Source organism: Callospermophilus lateralis, chromosome 1 (genome assembly GCF_048772815.1).
Source record: "Callospermophilus lateralis isolate mCalLat2 chromosome 1, mCalLat2.hap1, whole genome shotgun sequence".
Lineage (NCBI taxonomy): Eukaryota > Metazoa > Chordata > Mammalia > Rodentia > Sciuridae > Callospermophilus > Callospermophilus lateralis.
Window position 1 is genome coordinate 121403221 of NC_135305.1, and position 21829 is coordinate 121425049.

General features: G+C 39.5%; 2 protein-coding genes across 4 annotated transcripts in view; one reads left to right on the top strand and one right to left on the bottom strand.

Moving 5' to 3' along the window:
- Morc2 (MORC family CW-type zinc finger 2) overlaps positions 1-2400 on the bottom strand; it is a 39005-nt gene extending 36605 nt beyond the window's left edge. For 2 of the 3 annotated variants that reach the window (XM_076837885.2, XM_076837867.2), the window contains exon 1: positions 574-2400. In XM_076837885.2, the coding sequence (XP_076694000.1) occupies positions 574-641 (68 nt within the window). In that variant the 5' untranslated portion in view covers positions 642-2400. The remainder of the gene's footprint in view (positions 1-573) is intronic. The other variant, XM_076837876.2, reaches the window with a different exon arrangement.
- Positions 2077-11815, top strand: Tug1 (taurine up-regulated 1; the record flags this gene model as incomplete). Its single annotated transcript, XM_076855184.2, has 3 exons — positions 2077-4435; positions 5716-6466; positions 8191-11815. A coding segment is annotated over one exon (468 nt), but the record flags the coding sequence as incomplete, so codon positions are not given.
- Between the last annotated feature and the right edge of the window lie 10014 nt (positions 11816-21829).

Consider the following 21829-nt stretch of genomic DNA (forward strand, 5'->3'; position numbering starts at 1 on the left):
GAACACAGTTGTTTTGTGATTTACCACATTTGGGGAAAAGATTATCTAAATCAATGAAAACAAGTTGCCATTTCCTGCTGAACTTATACAAACTGTATTGTATGTAGGAACCAATCTCCCAAGAAGCTAAAGACAATCGTTTGCTGAAAAAAAAAGATAGCAAAAAAAAAAAAAATCTTCTCTTAAGTTGTCTCTTATGTTTTTGTCTTCTTTTCTTGTTAGAAAGGAAACATTTGTTATAAACCCAAAGCCGTTGTCACTAAAAGTTGAGTTGATGCTAAAATAGTTCAACTTTTGGCGATCCAAAGAGTAGTACTTGATGGATTCCTATTAAACACTCAATACACTGACTCCGAATAACTAGTTTGTATTAGAAAAATTTGATCCCATAAATGAAAATCAGATTCTTCTGGATTAGCAAGAAATATTTCACTGATCTCGGTTCTTCAACAGAGCTCAAGACATCCTATGATACATCCCAGAGTGAAAAAAGCAAAAATTTCTGGGGAAAGGATTTCCATATTAGTAGCAAGGAGTTATTGGTGACCTCAGTGGCACCTATAGAATACTTACGAATTTGTGTGTAGATATTCAAATGTTAGCTGAGCTCGATTCAGACTGCTATAATTTGTGAAAGCCATAACTGCAATGAGGTCTCCAGTCTTTTACCCAGGGAGAAATATATATAATGGAGCAGATTTTCCAGGATTCCGTCCAGTTAAGATTAAGTCTGTGCTCCTTAATGACAGTTGAAACAAGTTACCTAGTATCTATCCAAAATATATTCAGATTTTTTAAACAGAAATTGATCTAAAATCTGTTTTAATCTTCTCGATGACTATGATGTAATATTTTGGAAAAAACTACGTCATAAACCTGCAGTCCTAAAGAACTTTCAGAGTTAAGTTTCGATAATTCAGACAATCCGAGTGCAAAGTGGATTGGTCCAGAAGTAGACAGTCCTTGAGTTGGCGGTTTGTCACTGCTTCATCTTCCAAGTCTTCGCGTTCTTCGAGGCTTTTTTAATTTTTTGTTCCCCTAAATTTCCTTTACTAATCCGGAAATTTACCCACTTCTGTCATAAAACTGAACATTCACCCATGTCTTCGCCACCAGGGATGCCAGTCTTTATATAGGCCCTAGGCTGGAGACCGCGACGTCGATGTTGTACATATGGCGCTAGCTTTACCACTTCCCAACTGAAAGAGCTGCTAGGCACAGACTGCGATTTCTTTTTTCAAAACCCGACCAAACCTAGCTTGCTGTCCCGCCCCAATCTCCACAGGGTGGTGGGTCAAATTACCTCACACTGGCCCACTGAAACGCCTCACAATTAACCCGCCCAAATCACCTCAGGAGGCCGCGCCCCTCCCCCACTCCCCTCAGCGGCCTCAGCCCCTCAATCCCTTCCCGGGCCTCGGTCCTGCGGCCGCCTCCTCACGAAGAGGAGTTAGTCTCAGTTTTCAAGGCCCGGATCGAGGGCAGTGGCAAGCGCACCACCCGATCGGGCGTTGCCTGGAGCTCGCAGCTGCCTTTGTCCCTCCCCGCGGAACTGGAACCCAACAACCGCAGCGCGCTCTTGGAACCATGTGCTGCCTCCGCCTCCGCCGCCTCCGCCGCTGCCGCCCGCGCGCCGCGCAAGATAAGATGACAGGACTCAGAGCCACGAAATTCGGCGTTTAGGGCTTTTCTGCCGCCTCCGCTACAGCCACCACAGCCACTGCTTTGTCTCCGCTAGCGTTTACAGCCCCGGCCACCTCGCGCACTACCCGACGCCCCAAGCCCCCGAGGCCTCCGCGGTCCATTCCGCCAATCACAAAGCAGCGGGTTCTCCCGCCCCCGCCCTGATACCCCGCCTCCTGATTGGCGGGCAGCGTGCCCCCACGTGACCGGATCTTGGTTGGCCGTCCCGCCCCTGTCACGTGAGAGAGCGCTCCTCTCTTCCTGCTTTCTTGACCCTCTCCGCCATTTAAAGAAACAGTACCGGGGGCGGGCCGAGCGACGCAGCCGGGACGGTAGCTGCAGAGCGGACCGGAGGAGCCATCTTGTCTCATCGCCGGGGAGTCAGGCCCCTAACTCGAAGAAGCCCTGGCGCGCCCTCCCCCCCTCCCCGGTCTGGTAGGGCGAAGGAGCGGGCGCGCGGTCGATCGAGCGATCGGTTGGCGGCTCTTTCTCCTGCTCTGGCATCCAGCTCTTGGGGCGCAGGCCCGGCCGCCGCGGCGCGCGCCCGGTGGCCGTTGGCGCTCGCGCCGCGTCTTTCTTCTTGTACGCAGAACTCGGGCGGCGGCCTATGCGTTTGCGATTCGACGAGGAGTCGTCCGGGTGGTCGGTGGCGGCGGGCAACTCCTCCGCCCCGCTCCCGGGGAGGCGGCGGCAGCGGCGGGATTTGGCGCGGCCGGGGAGGCGGGGGTGGCTGGGGCCGGCCTGGAGGCCTGGCGCCACCCTTCCGGGCCTGCAAGAACCCAGTTGGGGGGGCAGGAGGGAGCTGGAGGATGGTTGGTGGTGGGCTTTCTACTTTGCCTTTTCCTCCTCATGCCGCCTTAGTGAGATGCGGGATCTCTGGCAGCAGCTCCGGGGTGGGGATACGAGCCCTGGAGTAGAAGAGCTGGGTTTGCTTCCGGGCCTATCCACCAGCAGGCCGAGTGACCTTAGGCAAATCACTCTGTAATTTGTCTGCGCCTCAGTTTCCTCCTCTGCCTGTCGTTGTGTGTGGGGTTGAAAGCGCTTGGTATACGTAAAAGATGAATATTGTAATGTTTTTTGAGTTGAAAGAAAACAACAATTACCCATCTGTGGGATTTTGAACCTGGGAACCTTAGATTGGAGTTGGAGATCCCTAAAACTCCCAGATACTGTATGCAGAAATATTGTGGGAACATGCATTTGTAAGGAATGATAATCCACAGCTGGCAAGTTTTTCAGAGGGTCCTGTGACCCAGAAGAGTTAAGATCGATTCCTGTATGCCACTTCCTTTATGCCATGGGGAGGAAACTGAGGCCTAGATGTCATTTGGGTTCCTTCACTACCAATTTGAAGCCCCCCGTTTGAGTCCCTGGGATATGTGAGCTGTTTCTATGCATAATGGATATTGGGGGTAACAATAAGCCCTGCTGGCTTCTGTTCTGAATCCTTTCTTTTCACCATGGGGTGCCTGAAGGATGGCTGATGTGTATGGTACAATGGCACCCAATGTAAAGCAGCTACAATTAAGGGTGGATGTGTTCTGTAATATCAAGCATATTTAATCTTTGGCCCAGAAGTTCTTTGTTTTTTGCTGTTTATACTGGTGTCTGACTGCCTTTCTTTCATTGACCATTTTGCTATGTTTCACTTGCTCCTATTTTGTGTCCCTAGTTTGTGTGTTTGGTAGTGAATAGGCTTATTTTTAAATGGTGCTGCCATGCCCAGCTAATTAATGGTGCACATGGATTTTTAGCAAGCAGGCTCACTGAAACAGACATGGAATTCCTGAAGATGTTTGGGGTTTTTTCTTTATTTGAAGGCTAACATGCTCTTAAAAGTTCTGTTAAAACTCCTGCTGAACCTCAAAAATCAGATTTGGTAGCGATTTGACACTTTCCTGGCCTGCCATGTATTCTATTGGTTATAAGTGTGATAAGGAGGCAGCCAAAATGCCATTTTTTTGTTTCTTTGTTAATTGTCAGCTGCTTTTATCAAATTCCAGTCTGTTATCCAGCAAACACTAAAAATGTTTGAACAGTTGGATTTCAAACATTTTAACTTTGTGGAGTGGTGCTTACCAAGTGGTACAGCTCTAAGCAAGTGAACATGAACACTTTTAAGTGTAGTTTGTCTGATTAGATGTTAGCCAGTTCTGCTGTTTCATTCAAATGTCTGGAAAAAAAAAAAAAATCAGTTGACTGTTCCTTTACCTAAAGGGCAGAGACAAATGATTCACTCCCAGAAAAAAATGACTTTTTTTGAAGAAAACTGTGTTGGTCTTTAGCTCTTTTGTAATTAAGTCTGGATGTACCTCAAAAGAATCTTTAGACTGTGGTGATAAGAGGCTTTCCTCCAGAGAAAGGAGGAGAAAAACAACTGGAACTCAAAGCTTGAAATTCTGTAACAAAACATGAGATGTCCAGGATTGGAGGTTGAAAAGGTTTTGCTACAGTGTCCTGCAATCATTGAAGCAGATAACTTTCAGTAGCTGCAGCCATGGACTCCAGATTTTCAAGAACTGGACCTGCAACCCAGAAGAGCTTGTCAGGATGTGGCAGGAATTCTGGAGGTAGTTTTTTTGGTTTGGTTTGTTTTGTTCTGTTTTTAATTTGGGGACTGTTGACCTTGCTGTGAGAAAAGAGGCAACTGAGCAAGCACTGCCACCAGCAATGTTTATGGGAATTAGAAGACCTGAGTTTCTCTTCAGAACTTCTGTGCAAACTGATAACACTCCATCCAAAGTGGATTACGGTACTTGAAATTTTCCAAAATGCCCTATTTCACCATCTCTGCACTTTTGTTCATACTCTCTTCTCTACACTGGAAATGCCCTTCTCTTTCTTTACCTGTCAGAATTTTGCTATTTCCTCAGCATCCAGCTCACTCTCCTCCCCATGAATCTCTTAACTTTAACCAGATTGTTAACCTTTAAACATAACATATTATTATATCTTTCATCTGTCTTTGTATGCAAATTCTTGTAGTTATTTGCATGCATTTGTTCTCTTTCTAGATAGCAAATCCTTTGAAAAGGACCTTGTTTTATGCACCTACATACCACTACCTCTGATGAAATATTTATTACAAAGGAAGACTTTAGAGAACAGGCTGTCTCAGAATCAGTTGAGTGTATGCTTAATCACTGTTTAATAACTAAAATTTTTCTTGATTAGAAGAAAAGTCACTAAATATTCTAGGCCCATTTCTATCTTTATTTCATGTTTTATTTTTTAATTCTAATTTTTTTGACGAGAGTACTGGGGATTGAAGGGGGGGGGCGGGGGGGATTACATCCCAGTCTTTTTATTTTGAGGTAGGTCTCCTTAAGTTTCTGAGGCTGTCCTTAAATCTGTGGTTCTCCTGCCTTAGCCTCCTAAGTTGTTGGGCTTAGCTTATAGACATGCACCACCTTACCAGTTTAATTCTAAATTTTAAAAGATATATGAAGCCCTCGGGCATAAAGAGCAATTGATATGTTGAAGGGAATTTTTTATACAGAAGCGGGCAAGAACTGAGGTCTTACTCTCTCCTACTCAAAATGTTTAAAGTTAGGGAAGCTTTTTAAAGGAGATGATTTAAAAAGGAGGAAGGGAGAAAGGCAATATGGTTTCTTTTTTGTATATAAATTTTAAATTCACTATGTGCCACCTGCATAGCCACTTCCTTCTCTCTAGCAACTGAGCTCAGCAGCTGGAATACCATCAAATTACTGCCCCAAAATATGGGTCTTGGAGCAATTGCTTTTTGATGCATCTCTGAGACAGTTCGTTCTGAGAAGGCAGGAGGTCTTTGCCAAAGAAAAGTCTTTCAGTTCTTATTAGTAATTGCTAATCAGACCTTTGTGTTTTCCTTTTGGATTTGCTCTCCTCACTCACACCAGTTTATCATCTGTCAGCCTCTAAGCCAGGCTGGTCAAGAATTAGTATCTATCAGGCAGCTGTGTTACTAGCAGACTCTCCCCAGTCTTAGAATTCTGTATTTATAGTTCCATGCATTTGTTATCTTACTTGTTTTATCCCTGCCCCTTCTAGTCCTGTGCCTCCTGATTGCTGAGTGTTCACCTGGACCTTCTGACCACCTTCCTTCTGCTAGACCATCAGCCTACAGACCTGGTACCTGGATTTTTGCTCATGGTGATTCCTGCCACTTTACTACTGAAGAAGGCATCATTCCAGTGGACACTGTGACCCAAGAGGCATTCATCCATCATGATGTGGCCTTTATCTCCACTCTTTTCCTGTTGTACCCAGAGTCAACACAGCCCTTTATAGTGTAGTCAAGAGTCCTGAAGCCAAATGGCTGAAGCTATTTTATCACAAAGGCCCAGTTTTTTCCATGAGTGTACATTTCATTTCTTCAGTTAAAGCCTTCAGAGAGACACAATAAAGTTGGACCAGGGGATTTGTAATTGTCAACTGTGTCAGAAGAAAGGAAACATCTCTTTGAGAACAGCATTAGACCATGCCCCCCCAACTCAAATGATTGAAGTTCATGAACTAACTATCTTGATGGAATCCCATCAAGGTCACTGGACCCTGTTCTTTTTCTACATCAAATCTGTAGTAGCCTACTGAATGAGAAAGTAAATACTCTGACCCATTGGGATCAAAAGAAGGCACAGTAAATTCCTTATAGCATCTTCTTTGGGATTACTCAGGAACCAGAACTCTTCACAAAACATAAGAAATTCTACTAAGGAATCCCTTTACCTAATGGCATCTCACAAGACTACAGTCAGACTCAAGAAAAGGCCTCTTGATACATCAAGATAGCACCTATATGGTAATCCCCTATGTTTACCTAGCACTTTACAGTTTCAAAGCACTTTTACATTTATTTCAATAATCAAAATAACACAATAATGTATCCCTTTTTTAAATGAGGGAACCTGAATTTAAGAGATAAAGCAGTTAACCAAGGTGACTCAGCTACAAAGTGATAGAGGCCAAGCCTTCTGACTCCCAGTCCAGTATTGTCCTTGGCATTAATTTACCCACAGTGTTATAATGGCTGGAGATAGGGAATTCTAAAAGTTTTCAGCTTGATCTGGTGACCCCTTGAGGATATTTTATGTATAATCATATGATTGGTACACCTAGATCAGATTTACATGGCAGCATCCCTAGGGTAGAGAAGCAAACTGTCTATGGTGGTAGATTGTCCAGTCAAAAAAAGCATGTTTTCATCAGTAACAAGATTGCCCAATGTGAAACAGAAAGCAACTTCTAGCTCTTCAGTCCATTTTTTATGATCTTCTCGAGAAGATCATAAAAAATGGCCTAATTGGTTAGGAATCTTGTTCATATGTCTTTTTGTTGTTTAATACTAATAGACACAGGGAACTTATTTATAGTCCTCTGTCTTCAAACTAATATTTACAATATGAGCAATTTTTTTTCCTCTGTATATGGTAGATAAGTATCTCATAGAACTTCTAATTCTGTAAGATGTATCCCTTCCAACAATGCAGTGTAAAATATTAAAGGAGCTCAAAAGACTTGGCAGCAAAGAGCTCCATTTAACTCTTTTGCCCATTATGTCCTGAGTTTAATCAAACAGGGTTTTGTTTTGTTTTTTGGCAGCATTCCTTTTAATGGAATGAAAAATTGCTTTAGAGCAGTATAACCAGGGCTCCCTGATTACCAACAAATTGGCCTAGAGACCCATAATAAACATAGTATCTTTTGAAAACCGTATTCTCATACCTTGTCTTTTTATTATTCCCAACATTGAGCCTCTTAACACTCAAAATAAATACCCAGTCCTTTTTATTTTTTCACTTTGACACAGTCTCACTAAGTTGCCAAGGCTGACCTCAAACTTGCTCTTATCCTTCCTTAGCCTCCCAAGTCACTGGCATTACAGGTGTGTACCATAGTACCTGGCTCTTATATCATTAACTGAATTAGTATGTCTATCATCTGAGAATCCCATATGTTGATCATTACCTTTGTTTTTTGTTAAGGAATCCTTTAGAATATTTGTGGGACTATAAGGTTGGGGAATGGGAGAAAGTTAATTCTGCCTCCCAAAACTGAGTTTCATGACATTTAGTATACTTCTCCCTAAAATTGTGCTATAAACTTTGTTGCATCTCAGGTGAGTGAGGAGGTTGGGAAACGGACAGGAGGAAGAGACAAGAAAAGGAGAAGTGATAAGAGGAAATATTTTCTTAGAATTTGAGTTGTGGCTCATAGAGGTGTTAGCAGTGCTTAAAGAAAAGTCATTGAGCCACCAGCTTCTGGAAGTTACATTTACAAACAGATGGAAGCATTTTGCATGTATATGCAAAAGCCCGACTGCTATTGCAACTAAGAATCAATAGTCTTGTTCTCTGGTAGTCATAAGCCTGGCTTTAGGTATCAATTTGTAGGAGACTTGATCTTTAATTTCATCAACCTGTAAGGGGTCCATATGAGGGAAAGAATGAATAGAAAAAATCTTATCTTACCATAGACTTTGCTTACCTAGTTTCTGGTTTCTGTGACCTATTTTTTGTATTTCAGCATTTTGTGAACAGCTTATTCTTAGATCATTGGTTTTCCAAAGACTTGTGGCCATGACGTCCTTTGAATGAAAATATGGAAGCCCAGAGTAAAAGTGAAGCTGCTCTAAATGAAGGTAGTGAAGCAGAAGTGGGGGTCTGCAACCTGCCATAACCATCATCCTTTACCACCATGGTGACATCAAAAGAGACTTCCTTGCAATATGTAGAATTCTTCAGAGCAAAGTTTGAAAACTACTGCCCCAGATGACGTGTTTGAGCTGAGTGGCATTCTAATCTTTTGTGTACCTTCTCTCAATATGGTCCATATTCAGTTGATGCTGAACATTCTTATGAATATTTACTGCAGACTTAGGAATGTGCAAGAAATGACAAAGTGCAAGAAATGCCTTTGCCCCCCAGAATGGTCATGTGGGCTGAAAATAGTGTCAAATGAACCTTCATTAATAGCCCTCCATCCCAGATGGACTTAAAATCACTCCTGGAATTGGATAGACCCAGAGAGCAACTAATATGCACCCTACACTGACAAATCCCACTTACCAACCTTCATAAACACCAGATGTACTACTGGTACTGAAGTACATGAATGATATCTTAGACCTTCCTTGGATACATGAAAAACCTACAGGTTGATACTGAAACTGATTCCTCATTGAGACCATCTTAAACCAACTTGTGCATTTGACCTCTCATCATTAACCATGGTACTATACTTCGTATGCAAGGGATAACTAACTATGAAAGCAGAATCCAAATACTGGCAGCATTTCCCAAAGGGGCTCAGTACCTGGTTATCATTCATCTTTTCAAACTACAAATCACTATATGACTCAACCAGTGGTAGTTTACACTGCTCCTTGGTTTATATTCAGTTAACCGTTGTTTCCAGGACAAGTGAGCCTTTTAAAAAGTTGGGTTTTTTGTTTGTTTAATTTTAATTTTCTCCATCACTTGGCATATCTGCTTGTTCTACAAAATTAATATGAATACTAGTCTCTAACTACATGTAACAGCTGATCTTCAAGACAATCTTTGGACGTCCCTTCTCATGTGATTTTAAATGTAGCCATTTGGAAAATTTTTCTTATAGCCAGTGAGAAATGTTCTTGTAATATGAATCTTTTGTGCCTGGTACCATCAACTATATATGCTAGTGATAGTTAAAAATAGGCCCTTTGATCAGACCATGGTAGCCAACTCACTGGACTACATTTTTGTCAGACTGATATGGAAAAAAAAAATACAAATACAGCAACAAAGGATTTTAATACTTAAAACTTTTGTCCTCGTGGATATCTTAAATCACATCTGTCTCAATACTGCTGTTTTATACCAATTAAAAGTGATTGGCTTTATTCTTTCTGTGAGATACTTTTAGTCATTAGGACAATTTATTTCTGTAAGAAGGATTCAATTTCTTGAATTCCCAAATCATATCAAATGAAGAGACTTCGATTTATGTCCTGAGAAAAATCTCATCCTTTACTGCACAATTTAAGGGCCGGCCATCCTCAGCCACTTTAACAAATGTACAGATTCAACGCTGGAAATGTTTTCTTTATGTCCTTGTTTCTTAGCCTCTAGATTAATCGTGATTATGTGATTCATTCTTCAAATCATCAAACAAGACTTAGTCCTGTTGCTGTAGACTGCTTACCCTCAGCACATTAAATCTGGATGAATATTCTGCTTATATATACAGCTTTTATATCTTCAAGCTCACTTTTTCCTGCTGTCTTCAGATTGTCAAGTTGTCAGGTGTTTTCCCCCCTGTGCTTTTCCTGTACCTTTCGGAAAAAGACATTTATCTACACTGCCAGTTATTCCCTCTGATCCTATCATACTCAATCAAAATGAAGGGTTTAATATGAGAGTGATCATCTGCTCAAGAGTCAAATGTATCCTGTGCTTAAGAATTGGTAATTAAGAAGGCAAAAGGCCCAAAACTTAAACCCAGGAGTTTGCCTACTATCTCCACACCTCAAATCTTATCCAAATCTTTCAAGAGTGCCATCCAACCAGTTTGAGGCCTTGACTTGCTTGTAAGATGACTCTCAGAGATGAGCTCAGTTACAGAAGATGAAGACTTGATTACCAAAGAAAGTAGGGCCAACTTTGACAAACCTGGCTCTACTGACCCTGCTGCTCCCAGATATAGTGTAAACTGATAAACAGACCCTCAGGTCTGGATTGGATATGGCCTTTGAGCTGGCTGTTCTTGAGCAAATGAACAAGAAAATGAGAGCTGCTATACCTGACTAGCCCTTTAAGATCAGAAAATGGTATTCAGAGTAAACCCTGTAGAATAATTCTGAAGTACCCAGGGCAAAAACTAATTTATAGAACATTTATTAATCTGCCATATTATATCCTGTCTTTTGGTATGGCTGGCCCTGTTGAAGTTGCCCTGCTTGTCAATTTAGCTGTCTCAACTCTTACCTGCCTTTTTTAACATGTTTCTGCAATCAGACTGAGAAGACAATAGCCAATTTCAGCATATCTTGTGCCCAATTCCATCGAGGATTTCTGAATGGAAGCAGCCCATACTTCACCCCAAAAGGACTTAATATTCACAACAGGAAAGGATCATGCTGCACACTCCTAGTGGTGAGTAAGCTTCACTTGACCATTTTTGGCACCTGGGACCTCTTCTGCCAGATCCGGAAGGGAAAAGTGCAGCAAATGGAAAGCAAATCCATTTCTCTCTTCTGCAGCAACAGAAATGAGTCTGGTTCACCAGTACTCATAGGAATGTACCAGTTCAACTTGGCAAAAGACTTAACACAAGAAAAGTTTTCCACCGAACTTAATTTATCACTGACTCATATAGTGTTGCAAAACTACTTGCCAATAGGAACCTAGTGGTCCTACTTCATGTCACGAAGATAATGGGACTCTCAGACTCAGCTGAGTTTGCTAGTATTGAAACTCTGGTATCATCCAAAGTACCCTATTGGACATAAATTACTATTCCATTCAAATGGATTATAGACTTCCTGAGGACAGGAAAACCATCCTTCATGGTTATTTTTAAAACAATTTTATTACCAGTGAAGAAACAATGCCAGCATTCAAATTCATAAGCAGAGATCAAGTTTTTTCAATATCTGGTCGTATCCTGAACATCATTTGTTTTTGATTGCCCAGCATCATTCCATCTCATTGTAGCAATTTCATGATATTTCTTGGAACCCTATCTTCCTATTTGCAGTCCATGTGATTTGGATAGTGTGAGCCTTGGGCTTCAGGGGTATACATGTAATTCAGACCTCATCAATCAACAAAATCCATGTCCTTGATCATAGCTATTGGTTCAGGAATGGTTGTTTGGCTCAAGTTGGTCTATTGTTAACCCTAGGAGTTTTACTGAATTGTGAAGAAGTTTTCTTTATGGAGGTGCTTTAGCTTTGTAGAATGAAAAACTCAAACCAATAAGGCCTATCACAACATTGCATGAGCCACTCTCAGAATGAAGCCAGAGCAAAGGAAAACAGCCAGAGATGGAGAGACTTGAGTCCTGATGACAGCATTTGTGCCCCTGGATCCAACTGTGCCTGAAGCTAGTATATCCCCTGGACTTTGCAGTTATGTGAACCAATAAATACCCTTTTTTGCTTATGTTACTTTGAGTTGGGTTTCTATTACTTGAAAATGAGTCCAAACTAATACAGTACTTATACAAACATTGAAACTTGAAAGGTCCAAGGCTTTATTAAACTAGGGTTTATAGCCTCACTGATAATTTCTAAAATTAAAGAAAATGAGACAAGGACTGAGAGAATATTTAAGTTACTAGAGAAGGATAAAAATTACATGGTAGAGAAATAGAACACCTAATTGTCCATCAGTAAAGGATTGGTTACATAAAATACAATTGAACCACATAAGAAAATCTACTGTTAAAATGATCAAGGCACATTTGTTGGGAATGGACATAGAAAAATGGCCATGATAATATTAAGTGAAACAAGTTATTGATAGAAAAATACATAGTGTGAACTCATTTGTATATGCTTATATTTGTAAATGCCTAGAAGTCTATTAATGGCTTTCTTTGAACAGTATAGATTACACAAAAGTTAACTTTACACATTTCTGTATTTGAATATTTTACACTGCCACATTACTTTTTAAACTTTATTTAAAAAATAAAGAATTTTTAAAAATTTAGTGCTTACTGTTTGACCTTGGCAAGTTACTTAACACTGAGCCTGTTTTTTTCAAATGATTAAAAATGCCCACCTTTATATAAGTGAACATTAAGATACATATTTTTATGTATTGCTATACTTCGCATTGAGAAACTTAGAGCTTGGGAATTATTACTTTTTAATTTGTTATATTTAGTTGTCACTTTTTTTTAGTAGATCTCAATGTTTGAGTGTATTTCCTATTAGAACTTTATAGTGTTCTTCAAAGATTATTCCAGTTCTCAAGTGATGTTAACCTTATTAAGACCCCCTACTGCAGTATCTATATTAGGCAGAGAGAGGGAAGTAAACCACCTGTTTTTAAAACCTGAGATACTCATAAATCACTGCACTCAAGGTCAGTAATGACCTTTTGACTGCTAAATCCATTACATACTCATCTTACCTGAATTTGCAGCAGTACAAACAACTCCCACCAGCATCTCAAAATGTGCTGTGACATTTTCCTCCCAATTTCCTGGTAACTGCTTCATTGTAATTTCTTTCCTTTTCTCCAACACATTAATATTGGTGTAATGGACAACCATTGCTTTGGTCTGCTCAAAATCACTTTGTTTATTGCAATGATAAAACCCCACTCTTCCTTTGAAAAGCTACTTCCCATTTTAGTATGAGTATAGCAAATTACCCTCTAAGATTTGACCAAACTTGTACTCCTACCAGGACTTTGGATCTTCAAAAGAAGAGATGAAAAATGATAGGAATTGAGTAGTTCTGATGGTAGTGTCCCAGAGAATACATTGATGTAAGATACCCAAAGAGCCCTAAATCCTGTTCTCAAGTCTTAGTTATCCAGATCTGCCTGATTGTAGACTATTATTTATGCTCTGTATGAGTTCTTTTTGTCAGACAAAATGTATTTGATATAACCAAATAAATGAATAATTACATAAATTGTTAATAGAGTAAAATGGCAGGCTTCAGTCCCTCCTGAATATATGGAGGATCTCAAATTGATTATTGCACTAAGACTAAATTAAAAGGCAGCAATAAATCTTTCTCTGTTCCCAGGGGCTTGAGTAGGGAAGTCCATTGTGGCAAAACAGCTAGTAAAAGAATTCCTTCTTGTCATTTGGATTCATAACGCCTAATGAGGGCAGAATTTGGAAACCCAGGTAGCTGTTGACAGTAGGACAATTTTAAGTGAATAAAGAAAGCCAAAACCATAGGACATGAATGGTTACTTAGATTTCATTGGATAATTAAAGTGAAGAGACTAAAATAACCCCAAACCCAGAAACTTTTTAGGAAAAGAATAAAATCCAGGGTCTTTCTCTGTCCAGGATGAATAAATGCCTTCGTGCTTAAGTCTAAACTAGCACTTAAAAGATCATTTCCCCAAATTGCTAAAGTACAATGCTAATTGAGTTTATAAGATATTAAGATTTCTTGTGACAGAAAAGAGTGTTGATCTGAATCTGGGAGGACTCAAATTCCAAACCTCCAGATATCTCAGGAATGAAAGTTTCTTTTTTGGTTCATCCCATTTATCAAATATCTTTGGAGGGAAAAAAATTTATATATATGTATGTATGTACACACACAAGAGATAAATACCAGATACAGTTCTGTGTCTCTATAACTACATCACACCCAACAAACACTATTGATAGAAAAGTGTATAGTGTGAATTCATTTTAAAATGCATGGGGTTTTTTGACGGGAGGACTTTTTTGGTTTGGTGTTTGGAGGGTTTTTTCCCCCTCAAAATCTGCTCTTCATGTATTCCCTTTGTTGGTAAATTATACCACCTTCCACCTGTTTCTCAAGCCAGATTGCAACAGTTACTCTTGATGCTTCCCTTTCTTTCACCCTGAACCTCACTATTAGTCATTACATTCTCTTGATATTCTCAAAAACATCTTCTATCACTCTTGTTCAAAGGAACATTATCTGTTGCTGGGGCTATATGCCTTTCTAATGGTCTCATTGCCTTTAGTGTCCTGGTACAATCTGTTCTTTCCAAAGCAGCTAAGAGTAGAGTGGTGCATAAATCTGATTATGTCACTTCTCTGTTTAAAACCTTTGAATGGTTCCTCCATGGCTTCAGAATAGAATCTAAACTTTATTCTTATTTCCAAGGCTTTTTTTTTTTTTTTTCAAGTTTGGCTGTGACTCCCAAACTCAAGTGTTCTGACTCTGATTTGAGTTACTTCTCAAACTTCATCTTTTCCTGCTTCAAACAGGGACAGCTCAGTTTTGCATATTGGAATTTACTGTAATATTTCATTTGAAAAAGAAAGGTTCCAGTTTGGTTTTTTTTTTTTTTTTTTTTCAAAAAAAGGTCAGAGAGAAGGTTCCATTAAAAGAAAAAAAAATTGAAAACTCTTATAATGCAAAACAGTCCAATAAGCTATTGCATGCGCGGGCGCGTTCTCGCTGGCTCGCACTCTTTTTTTTTTTTTTTTTTTTTGGTGTTTGGAATTGAACCCAGGGCTTTGTGTGTGCAAAGCAAGCACCATACCATCTGAGCTATATCCCCAGCCCTTCTTCCATATCTCTTACCATGAAGTTTTATAAGTTAAATTTGATGTGTGTAATTATAGAAATGCCTAGAGAGCACCCAAATCCCAACATGTAAAATTCCTAACATAAAAATAAATAGCAGTAGGACTACAAATTTAAATGTTAAGATGAAATACTGGAATATTTAGGAAGCTATATTCTTATGAGAGATCATCGTAAAACAATCTAGAAACCATAAAAGTAATTGCAGATGTATTTGTCTATACAAAACAAAACTGTAAAAGATACATGGTGGATTGGAGGAATATTTCCAATAGAAGTGACAGATTCAGAATTAATACCCTTAATGCACAGAGAATTCCTATAAGTTGATAACTACGATAATGCAGTCATTTTCACATAACAGCAGGGATAACATTCTGAAAAATGTGTTGATAGGCAGTTTTGTCATATGAACATCATAGAATGTGCTTAGACAACTAAGAAAAGACCTATGATGCCACTAGACTATTTTACGGGACCACTCTGGTATATGCTATTCGTTGTTGATTGAAGCATTGGTGATCTGTACATGCCTGTAATCATTAACTGTATTTAATACTTGGCTCTGCTAGGTGTTGTTTCAGATACTTTTTAAGCATTACCTCTTTTAATCCTCACAATTTACTCTAGAGGATAAGTAATACTTTCTCTGTTTCACAGCTAAATAAACAGGCTCAGACGGATAAAGTAACTTGCCTGTGTCACACAATAGATGATAGGGCTGTGAGTCCCAAACTCAAAAGTGTTCTGACGAGTCTGTGCTTTGAATCATGTTCTGCATTTCTATAAGCATATGAAAGAGGATCAAAGTGGTTCATGAGATGTAAATTAAAACAGGGTACCATTTGTGATATCAATCGAATGGCAAAATTTAACAGCACTGACATACAGTGCTAGCAAAATTAGTATATATGAAAACTTTTGTACATTGTTGATGGGAATGTGTATTGTTCCAGTCTTTTTAAAAGGTTATTTGACTATCAATTAGAATTTGAAAATATACACTTTTTAACCCAGCACTCCTACTTTGAAGACTACCACAGAACTAAAAGTTCCAAGATATAAGGATATCATACAGGAAGTTTACTGCAGCGTGACCTGTGGTGCAGAAAACTGGAAAATATTTGAAAGTCTATCAAAGGGGAATGGCCCAATCAGTTACAGAACAGCTGTATATACTCTGGAGTGGTTAAAGTGAATGAAGTCACATCTCCAGCTGTTAATCTGTGGTATGTTTAGGATGTATTTCTTAAGCAAAAAGAAAATTAGAAAATGTGTATCATGATAACATGCATTTTATGAAAACAAAAGCCTATAAATGTGCCTAGGTGAATAAAAGAAAAACGGAAGAGCATCAGGTTAAAATTGAAGGATTTGGAGAAACTCAGTACTTAATATATATATTGTGGTAGGAAGCACATTTTTTTTCCTTTCAAGAAAAAGTTTACTGAGTTATAAGAAATAATTTAAATATAATTTATAAGCAATAAATTGCTAATAACTTTTTCAAATTAGAATATGCTAATAGAAGAACAATAATCAAAAAAAGGGGGACCTCGAAGAGTAATGAAGTCTTTTATATTCAGAGTTACCTTTTGAAGATTCTTGGATTCCAGGTGACTAGTCTTCAAACTTTGGATAGGACGTTCCCTACAACGGAGGAAGGGCTGATCATTAGTGTGCCATATCCTGGCATTGTCTCCCTGTATCTCTTGTTTCTCAAGTTGAATACATTTCCTAGCATCTTCGCCACTTAGATATAACCCACTGTATTGGGATATTCCAAAGACAGAATCAGTAGAAGATATATATGTATATCTGATAGGAGGTAGATATAGATAGATAAAAAAATAGGTATATGAGATTTATTAGGGGAATTGGCTCATGTGATTATAGAGGAGAAAAAAGTCCATATGCGAGAGAAAGACCTGGAGTTGGGGTTGTGGCTCAGCGGTATAGCGCTCACCTAGCATGTAGGAGGCCCTGGGTTTGATCCTCAGCACCACACAAAAATAAATAAAAGTATTGTGTCCAACTACAACTAAAAGAAATATTTTTTTAAAAGACCTGGAATACCAGTCACATGGCTGGTATTCCACATACACTAAAAAAAAAAAAAAAAAAAAAAAAACAGTTTTACCAGTTTTCTAGGTATTCCTTAATCCAGTCCATTGATACTTAAAATCAACCATTATACCCGCTGATTAAATTTTAGCCTAAGGGGTGGGGTTGTAACTCAGTGGTAGAGCACTTGCCTACTATATGTGAGGCACTAGGTTTGATCCTCAGCACCATATAAAAATAAAAGTATTGTGTCCATCTACAACTAAAAAATATAATTTAGCCTGAGATATAATTCTGGAACCTGTGCTTAAAAAGTGTGTACCTATCACCTACTTCTTACTCTATTCTGTTGGCTAAAATGTGGACTTGATGGCTGGAAGTTGAGTTTGTCACTATTGGACCACTAAGGAAAAGGACTATGTATGAATGATGACAGAGCAACACATCAAAAAGACCCAAGGTTCCTGATGAACGTGGAGGCACCATGCCAGGCCTGAACTCTTCTGGATTTCATTTACAAGATAAATAAACTTCAACCCTCTTCATATTATTGGTATTGAGGTTTCTCTCCCTCACTGCAGATAATTTAATAGTAATATTTCTTAGGAACATCTGATTCCATTTGTTTTGATTTTTAGTCTATTGATAATCAGTCTGCCCTTGGCTGGACTCTCTAATAAGAGGGCTGTGCCCTAGGTAGATGACTGGTTGAGTCATGAACCAAGTATATATCTCATAAATTAAAAATTAGCCCCATGCTTTATTAGTTAAATGGCACTCTATACTCCCAGAGTTCCATTGTTAAGGCCATCTGTTGCTTTTATCTGTCCAGCATCTACTTCTGCTTTTGATAAAGGCATATCAGTTACCTTCTTAAGTTTCCAGTCCTCAAAAAAAAAAAAAAAAAAAAAAGTTTCCAGTCCTCTTACGCTCTATGTTCAACAACCTGGCTCCAGAGGTGAGCATATAATTCAGACTGACCAACTAAAGCAATGTAGTCCCTTTACCAGGGTAATTGGTAAATGAGTGAGTATACAATCTAAGCCAAGACAATTTTATACAAATAGAGTTAATCTTGTGGGTACAGGAGGCTGTTTTCTTCTGTTTTTAATCCACTGAATATTGAACTGTGAAGTTATAAGCCTGGCACTGCTGGCTACCATCTTGCTAACCCAAAGAGAAAGATCATGTGGGAATGGAACCTATTCAGGGAGCTAAGAGTTTTCTAAGGATATTTTTGCCCTCTAGCTTCAGCCATATCTAAAGCTAAACTAACCCTAGACATTTAGATCCAATTGTTGTGTATTCCATTTGAGTTTTCATGTAATGGAAAGTCTTACTCAACCATCTTTGTTTCAGTTATCAGCATCTGACACATAATAGATCAATTTATAAGAAGCAAAACCTTAGAACCTGTTGATTCCAATAGACTGAACCAAGCAAATTTCTGCATTAGCAAAGCTGAGGACCTGGCAATCCACTTAACCTCTCTGAACCTTGATGTCTTTTTAATCATGACATACACAAACTATCACATTTAATCTCTTTTATAAGAAAAATCAATTCCTTACCCTACCACTCTCAGGATTGCTGGTGACAGGAAAACATGTCACAGTCCATTTCTCTTGTGGGCTGAGGCCCTTGGATGCCACTCATGCCAATTGACCTGTTAACAAAACAAGTAAGATGGGCTGGGGTTGTGGCTCAGTGGTAGAGCGCTCGCCTGGCATGTGTGATGCCCTAGGTTCAAGCCTCAGCACATATAAAGATTAAATAAAGGTATTGTGTCCATCTACAACTAAAAATTATTTTATAAAGTAAGATGCCTGGATTAAGGAGGTCCAATTCTCATTGATAGAAATATGTCCTTCTTAATCTGTATCAGAGCAGGCATTCTGTACTGGGAATGTGTGCATACTCTAGATGGATGAATCTCTTACTGCATCAAATCAAGGGCCAAACCCTCAACTGTTCCCTGTTATTTAAAAAGAAAGAAAGAGGTTTAGTTCAGTCACAGAACCCTGATCCTTTATACCAACGAAAATATAAGATGTTTTCCTGTTCAGTTATAATTCTGAACTATTAGAATATTCCAGAAGGCCTTACAGCTTTATCCCAGATTATCATCCTGAACTAGCAGGCTTCTGCGTCTGAGGGAAAGTAGCTAGTCATTAGGTCATGGAAATGGACTAAAGCCAGATCAATAATCACATCAAGTAGCAAACATTGAGGACATTAGGGAATCCTGGGCTCAGCCATGCCATTCCTCTGAAACAAGAGAAACATCAGAGTCAAATTTGCCTATGTTTTAGTCATCTTTTTCATTTCTGTGACTAAAAGATCTGACCAGATCAACTGTAGAGGAGAAAACGTTTATTTAGGGGCTCATGGTTTCATAGATCTAAATCCATAGACAGCAGGCTCCATTCCTCCGGGCTCCAGGTGAGGCAGGACATCTTGGCAGAAGAATGTGGCAGAGGGAACCAGCTCATGACAATCCGGCAGCAGAGTAAAAGAGGTCTTCACTTGCCAGTTGCAAATATATACCCCAAACCATACTCACAATACCCACCTCTTCCAGCCACACCCTACCACTTCAATTACCACTCAGTTAATCCCTTTGAGGGTATTAATTCACTGATTGGGTTAAGACTGTCACAACCCAATATTTCCTCTCTGAACCTTGCATTTTCTCACGTGAGCTTTTGAGGGACACCTCAAAACCAAACCATGACAGCCTAATTTAATGCTTGGCCTCTGTGCAATTTCTGATTTCTCAAGTTCAAAAGATGCCTGAGACTATTCAGAGATAGGAAGAAGACAGTTTGGCCGGAGAAAAGATTCAATTTGAGGGGATGTTTTAAGTGGTACAGGACTCAGAAAACAGAGGAGGACTTCCATGGAAATGAGGGAACTAGAAGACCATCAGGCCTACACTTGACTCCAATCACAAATATTCACTGATACGCTCAGAAGACAAGGACAATAGTCTTCAAAACAGTATTCAATTTGCATTCTGTCCTCAGAACCCACATCTTGAGTACACTATGAATTAGCATTTTAAAATACATCTGGTTATCTTGTGACCAGCACAATTATGGTGCAATGTATTCTGTGTGTATTTTACAATACTCATTTTCCAATGTGATCATTTAAGTTAAACCACAATTTTGGAAAGTGTATGACAAAGCAAGCATAAAATCAGAGTCCAGAGCAGCACAGAAACATGCACACACACACACACATTGCCACCACCACTGATCTGAAACAGCCCAGGAAGTCACCCCAGAGCCAGAGCCAGAACAGAGTCTTGAAAGGCAGCATGCAGTAGAAGAGGAACAGATCTCCTTGCAGGTCTTACAGAGAAACTGGCTACAGTCAGGCTTGGCCATTCTTTCGTGTCCAAAACAAGCTTTCCAACCAATTTGGGATGTTCCATTATGTCTCAGTATGGGAAAACTTACAGTGATTAATAATGAATATGAAGGGGCTGGAGTTGTAGCTCAGTGGCAAAGCACTTGCCTAGCATGTATGAGGCACACTAGGTTCAATTCTTAGCACCACATAAAAATAAGTAAAGTAAAAGCATTGTGTTCATATGCAACTAAATATATATATACATATATGTATATTTAGTTGTGTGTGTGTGTCACACACACACACACACACACACACAAACCTAGACTTGAGGTTTCTTAAGAAAACCTCAAGTCTAGAATAGCAGGCATCCTTGGCTTCAGCAAAAAGCAAATTGATACCAAGTTGTTCTTAGCTCCTCGCCAAATGGATTGCTGTTTCCTCATGCCTGGAGCACTCAAAAATGGAATAAGGACTCAGGCCATGTTTATGACTGCCTGGATACCCCCTCCAGTTCCATCTTTAAAGGAAAAGAGCTCTGTTCCAAAGCGTTTTATCTCAACAGCCTCTCAGAGTCTGATCTCACCTATGTGAACCTACATGAACTGGGTATCTTTGTTTGTTTGTTTTAATATTTTAAGTTGTAGATGATCACAATGCCTTTACTTATTTATTTTTATGTGATGCTGAGTATCAAACCCAATGTCTCACACATGCTAGGCAAGTGCTCTACTGCTGAGCTACAACCCCAGCCAATAAACTGGGTATTCTTGCTTCACTTTCTCTGCTTCCCTTTAAAACCTTACCTACCTACCAAGGACAGGTAGAACATGCTTGTTATTCTCCTTCCTTACCCCTCTCATCTCTTCATTTTTCTCCCACTTATAAAGCTTGAGTCAAGCTTCCATGTGATTCCTACATGGGCCTTATAGGAAATTGCTATCTTTTACATATCAGAAGGGATCTTCACACACTCCCCCTGGCCCTGACTCCATCCTTTTTCTCTAATCCTATAGTGTCCACCTTCTTTTTCCCATGGCTGGTAAAATTTATGAGAAGGAAGACCACTCAATATTTATTAAGTGTCATACAAGGGGCTGGGGGTGTGGCTCAAGCGGTAGCGCGCTCGCCTGGCATGCGTGTGGCCGGCGTTCGATCCTCAGCACCACATATAAACAAAGATGTCGGGTCCACCGAGAACTAAAAAATAAATATTAAAAAAAAATTCTCTCTCTCTCTCTCTCTCTCTCTCTCTCTCTCTCTCAAAAAAAAAAAAAGAGTCATACAAGATAAAAGGCTATACAAAATTTAGAAATTTGCTAAGATTGCTAAGATCTGGGATCAAGATGTTGCATAAAGGACATTTACATGATTTGTGGGGACCAGTGAAAAATGAAAATCTAGTGTCCATTGTTTAAAAATTATTAAGAATTTCAAGGCCAGGTGTGGTAGCCTATAATCCCAGTGGCTTGGGACACTCAGGCAGAAAGATCATGA